The 6413-nt window shown below is 35.4% G+C and overlaps 1 protein-coding gene across 1 annotated transcript; it reads right to left on the bottom strand.

Annotated features, from left to right (window-relative positions):
• Nucleotides 1–448: 448 nt before the first annotated feature.
• LOC115929680 lies at nt 449–3596 on the bottom strand. The gene is made up of 3 exons (XM_030999486.1): nt 2647–3596; nt 2200–2415; nt 449–1726 (listed from the first exon to the last, which is right to left on the bottom strand). The coding sequence occupies exons 1-3, from the start codon at nt 2647–2649 to the stop codon at nt 1514–1516; spliced, it is 432 nt and encodes a 143-aa protein (XP_030855346.1). The 5' UTR covers nt 2650–3596; the 3' UTR covers nt 449–1513.
• Between the last annotated feature and the right edge of the window lie 2817 nt (nt 3597–6413).

The raw sequence follows: 6413 nt of genomic DNA, 5'->3' as shown, positions 1-6413 counted from the left end.
AATGGTGCGTACTCTATTAATTTGGTGTCACTGTGTACTGGATGTTGATGCTATGTTCATATATTCCAGGATAAAATAAAATCTAGAAGTTATAATTGTTGATGCATGTTGGAACCAATTAATAAGAATAGGGAACGTATGTAACGGTTGGACAGAACAGGCATCTAAACGTTTGTTTGAATTCTGTTTTGGGACACATATTTCATAATCAATATATTCATAAGCGTTGCATAGGTTAAAATGTTTCATTGTATTGATCATTTTAAATTGTGGAGAATAAGTGAAATGTGAATGGTCTTTAATTATTAAGTATAATGAAATCAATGAATTTGCCAACTGATATACGGTTTGTAAATCTGTAAAATAGATTAATTGATAGTTTTGAAATCTTATCTCACCTCTCATTAATCTTTTGACCAACTGCAAAAGCAAGCAACAAACTTCAGTGTACAACTTAAATTGTCCATGGATGAACCATTTATATAAATTTATACAATTATGAACACCTGAATTGCAAATTCAAATTTAAAAAATGATAAGATAGTAACTATAGTCACATGGAAAGAAGTTGGCACAATATAGAATAAAAGGCAAACACTAATCATTTCATTGAAATTGAAATTTCACAAAACCTTATATACAAATTTAAAAGTAGTCTAGGTCTTTAATAGTCAGTAGCCAAAATGTGTCTCGGACACAGAGCCCAATAATAACAGACTGTTAAACAATTGAGCATGCATTTCACTACATGTAAGCATTAGCTTGTAATCAATTCCCATCAAGACTGGGAAAGTAGTTGACACAATATAGAATAAAAGGCAAACACTATTCATTGATATTTCACAAACATCATGTCGTTAATTACAAATTGTCTATACAGGATTTGTATGCTTTTATTCTAGAGTTCTTTTATCTGCTAACTACAATGTGTATGATATTTACCTTTTATATTTCTTCATTTTTCATAAATGCTCTATTTAATTCTATTTTTGCTCAAAATTATGATCATTCATTTCAAGTAAGTTCAAATCAAATACATGTATTTATAACAATCATTTTGATGTAATTCAGATCTGAAATTCAAAAAAGATTTGACACTGCATACTCAATGGGTTATTTTGCATATTATAATGCATCAATTCAATTGAGCATTCATTAAATATTTTCAGTAAATAATTGTGTCTTTGTGCCAATTTTCCATGAATTTTATTTGTTTTCATAACACACAAGTCTATTGAGGTGATTAAAACCTTACTGAAGTACAACGTGAGAACAATAAATTAGCACGATCCAGCCATTTAATCATGTCTCCTTTTTAACATCAATACACGCAGTTCTAGGTTTTCCTCTTACACGAGAGTCAGAGAATATTGTAAGGATTTTAAAACCGATGGTTTGGGACGATATCGGGTGTGCTGGACTTTACACAAGTTCTCTGAAGAAGTTGGAATGACTTGATTCATTATTAACCAATCTATGAGTAATAAGACATTCATAAATTGTATGGAGCAAGTCATGATTCTGGGGAGAGTTCTGCAAAGGTGAAAAATTGTAATCTAGTGCTGCTGATGTCTTCCCGAAGGACAGGGTTAGGCATTTTCTTCACTATCTGTTTTCTACATTCCTGAGACACATCCTCACGTGCTGGCCATATAAATAGCCCCGGATGAGACTCCGACTTGGCCATGTACTTGATGACAAGATCTTCTCCCACAACATCTTTCACCTGAAATCAAAAGAATTAAAGATGAAAAAAATCGTGAGTTTAAAATCCATTGTGCTAATTCAAATTTAAATGTATTTGTATTTTTTTTCTTTTTTGACTTGTTCAGATTTTCTCACGTTAATAGTAATCATGCACATTTTCACTCCAAACAGATAGATATTTCCTGGTTTTGAAACATGAAGGCATTAAATGATTAACAGAAGGATTGTAAAGTATCAATGCAATGATATGACTCAGGTAATGTAGATGCAATATTTTGTATAATTTAGTGTAGGCTCAATAATGAAATAATTCTTGTGTATAAAATGTCATCCATTGAAAAGTAAAATAATTTATTGTGCAGGTTATTCCAATGTTAAATAAATTCCTCAACAATCCTCTTAACAAGAAATTTGTAATGATTTTCGTATTACATTTATTTCACAGCTAAGCATAAAAATAATTTGCAAGTAAATGAAACCATACAAACTTACTTCTCCAACGTATTCCAGAATTTTTCCACGTTTGCCGACTGATATATTGACCAATACAAAGTCTCCACATTGGTACTCATCGGCTGCTTGGTGAACATCTGCCACTGGTCTGTCGGCGGTGATCTCCACATCATTCTGGGTATCATCTCCAGTTGGTCTGGTGGTCATCACATCATTCTGGGTATCATCTGCAGCTAAATTGGGTTGCGGTTGCACCTATTGAAAATGCGAGATCGGCGAGAGTTACCAGTGTTGCATACATGAAAAGCTACATATGGGACTGTAATGTAATAATATCACTACACGTTAAAATTTAGCACTAGCAGACCACTAGCTAGACAAGAAGAGGAAAATATAATCGTACACCACTAAAGTTACACATGACTCATTTTCGGAAACATGATCTTTTACTGTATTTCAAAAAGATTTTGAATAACAAATACGTACCATTCCACGATTTTCAAAGCCTAGATCTAATCTAATGTTGAGTTGATACTCCAATGATTACGATCGGATGTCGTCTGCTGCTCACGAAACCCCGCGAAAAAACGTACGTAAATAAGACCGAATAGCATTTCTGTCCATCGTGCGTACGTGTCGTTCTAACTACCAGCAACCGTGAACGTACGCACAAACTGGACAGAAGCTAGCTACACGGCCCCGCGATTGTAGAAGTCAGCGCATGGATTGCAAGTACAATCAAACGTTGCAGTGCCTTGGTTCACTTGACTGATACGTGGATTATCCATGCGTCATATTCGCGGACGCCACGGTCCGTTTTTTTAGTTGTTACGTACGTTCGTGAGTTGGACCGAATATTGCACTCCAAATTTTGAATAGATTTTATCTCTATTTGCGTTTATTTTGACGATTTTTTTCTTGGTCTACATTTCAACCTTCATCAAAAGAGTTGCAAAGCACATAAAACTGTTGGGTGACACAACTAATAATTGTGGGAAAATTCACTCTGAACGTACGTAACACAGGTGGACAGAATCTCTCATTCAGCCAATGTAATTTTCAACTCTCTCACTCTCTCTCTTTAAAGCTCAATCGCCGTAACTATGATCAATGCCGTAATCCACCCGCATCAAAATCTCTTTTCAAAACATGAAACATCAATTTCTTTTTAGAATTTTTATTTGCATCACCCTCAAAATCACACCACTCAACAATTACTGATTGTACTTTGGAATTTTTAATAATAATCATTAAAGAAAAGAGGACAACACAACCAAATGACATTATTAGTGCATGGAATTGTCTTTTTTATTTCTTTATACCATCAACAATGAAAATAAAAACACAGAAAGCCACAGGATATTTATTTAATTTTTCTGTAAGCGCTTTATTCTTTCACACACAGAAGTACCCTATTACCGTGGAAATGCCCATATACAGTCAAACCTGCTTTAGTGACCTCCTGTCTACAAAGACCACTTGTCTACAAAGACCACGTTTTTTGTTTCCCTTAAAAATGGTTTCTCATTGAAAGATGTAAAGGAAACATGTAAAGGAACCTGTCTACAAAGACCACTTTTTTTTGTCACTATAGACAGGTTTGACTGTATGTGTGAGTTGCAAAATGTGAACAACAGCATCACCAAACATTTTTACGAAATGTGCTGAAACAGCAGACTCTCACTGTGAGCTCTGGTGGGCCAATCAAGCGGTTCAATGCATCTCAGTATGATCACAACACAGGTATTACAAAGGAACATACTATTACCAACACGAGATAGGGATTCTGATTAATTGAAAAACATGAAAGCAATTTTGTCATGTGTAGAATATGCTCCTAATAACGGGGTGTGGAAGAACAGCTCATCAAAACTAGCTGTGTGATAGCTCTTATTAGGTGTTTTTATTAATAGGATTGAGATGAGGCTAGTTGGTTTCGTGTTTTGAACCCCTGCAGTGCCCTAGATGGTTTTCAAATAAAATTGATATATTGTATCTTTTACTTTTTGTCATATATTAACTTTGTCCTTAAAACAAGATTATGAATGATGAAGTTAGATATCATGGTAATATGGATGATTTTGGGAAATTGGATCCAGTTCAACCAAACCCTGCAGCTGGCCTTGCAATGTTTGTATCAAAATGAACATCCATAAATGGACCAGCAAATAAAGCAGTCATTTTGTTCCGATTAAAGTTTATATTGCGATTAATGTTTATTCAATTGCTTAGCATTGTACAAAAAATAAGCTGCTTTGTAAAATTAAGAAAAAGGAGTCCTACATTTCATATCATGACATATGAGCCAACAGCGGCCTCTCTCAACTCTCAAGCAAGTATCATTATCCAAAGTTTCTAAATAAGATTCTAGTGTTATCACGTGTGTACACCCGCTATCACTATACGATGGTGCATTTTGTGATGTTCTTAATATAAAAATTACTTTTAAGTTTTCCTCTTGTATGATCACCCTTTTGTAGTGATTATTTTGAAACATTTATAGTGGCCGTTGGTATGGTTAAAAAAGAGAAAACTAAAACGGAGTAAGGGTATTTAATGATGTTTTCTGAGGTTGAATGAATCATTCAAACATGATCGTGAACTCTGAAAATTAATTTGAAGAAAACCCAAAACAACAACACTTCAACCTTGCTGTCAGCGAATCCGGAGTTTGGTTTCCATCGATGAACATTCGATGTTGCGGGGCCGGGAGAAACGTGATATTGCTTTCCCTAGAAACACGAGCACCCGAATTCCTCAGCTGTGATATCAGCAAATATGCACTGTCACATAATCTGTCAGTGTGAGAATACTATTAGTAGGGACCCCTATCTCCAGAGTTGTTTTGTGTTCTAATAACATCAAACATGGATCGGGCAGCACTCCAGAGTGCGGCAGAGTGAGTGCTTCATCGTCCTCTGATTTCAAAGCAGTTAAGAGGCTATTAAGTGTTATGTTGTTAAAGAGATAGGAGTGAATGCGATATATTTGTTTGTGTGTTGTCATACTTGTAGCGATAGCGAGTCTGGATGTGAGCTATGGTTGAAATGCATTGCATGTAGGCGTAGCAATGGTATATATGAAATAGATAGCTTAGCAGAGGTATTGTTATATTTGTAATGATAGGGAGTCTGAATTTGGGTGATGGTTGGAATGCAATATATGAAGGCGTATCGATGGTATGAATAAAAAGGAGAGCGCAGATGAGGTATTAAAGAGAAGGTTGAGTTCTGGGAAGAGGTGGAAAATAATTTGTGAGCGTTATCATTCTTATTATGCAAGTGTGGAAGAACATCAGATAAGACATGTTCCCTGAAAAGCATGGCTCCTCAAATGCCTTCATAATCTAAATATGCCATGTAACATCGTAAAACTCGGGGGTGGGATTTTTACGCCACGTGTTCGTGTAGTCCCATATACATCTTTCTGTGTACAGTGTTTGTAACTTTACCAAGACTTGGCCAAATTTCTTATCATTTTGATGATTCTAGAACCTTGCAATACACACAAATTCTTATACGCTAGATGATAAACCTTTTCTGGTCGATTCCACACCGTTTCTTTCATAATGCAATCGCATGACCAGAACTCAACTTCATCTTTAAGAGATACGAAATGAATACAAATACTCAAGGTCATCAGATATGAAAGAGAGAAGGAATGCGAGGAGGGTGAGAACGATAGAATAGGCATATGGGAAGGAGATGAAAAGAAAGCAGGAGTAGAAAGAAGAAAGGAGAAGCGAGAATGAAGAAATGGGAGTAGGAGGGAGAGAGGAAAAATGGCATTTGAAAGACTAGAAAGGAGGGATGATGGAAGGAGAGGAGAGAAGAGGGGGAGAGATGGGTAGAGGATGAAGGAATACGCTGTAGGAGTAGATTAAAGGAAAAATGAAAAGGAGAGGAGGAGCAAGAGAGAAGTTTTAAAAGGAATGGAAGACACATACATGTAAGTGAGGAAAACATGTGACTAGTTTTTTTTAAAAGGGTTCTGTTGAACATGTCCATATTAAAAAGTATTTATGTATAACTATGAATTAAAGTTTGATATCAAGATACCAGGGGTTGGAACATCAAACTTTTTCAAAAGCACTGAAAGCACTTTGTTGACAAAATAGAGCAGCAAAAATGATCTTCAACACTCTTTAAAAAAAAAAAGAAGAAGATTCTTACATTTCGAGAGAGACAGAGGGAGAATATCAACCCCAAATTCGTTCTCAACGATTTGTTGAAAGGATCTTTATTCAATGCGCA

This window comes from Strongylocentrotus purpuratus, unplaced genomic scaffold (assembly GCF_000002235.5).
Source record: "Strongylocentrotus purpuratus isolate Spur 01 unplaced genomic scaffold, Spur_5.0 spur5_scaffold_5, whole genome shotgun sequence".
Taxonomy (NCBI): Eukaryota; Metazoa; Echinodermata; class Echinoidea; order Camarodonta; family Strongylocentrotidae; genus Strongylocentrotus; species Strongylocentrotus purpuratus.
The sequence above is the reverse complement of the archived record's forward strand: the minus strand, read 5'-3'. Positions and strand labels throughout refer to the sequence as shown.

Bases quoted from the DNA above. Each gene is read 5' to 3' on its own strand.
- LOC115929680 (XM_030999486.1), bottom strand. The intron at 1,727-2,199 runs GTAAGTTTGTAT...TTTTGATTTCAG, and splicing joins TTCTGGAATACGTTGGAGAA to GTGAAAGATGTTGTGGGAGA.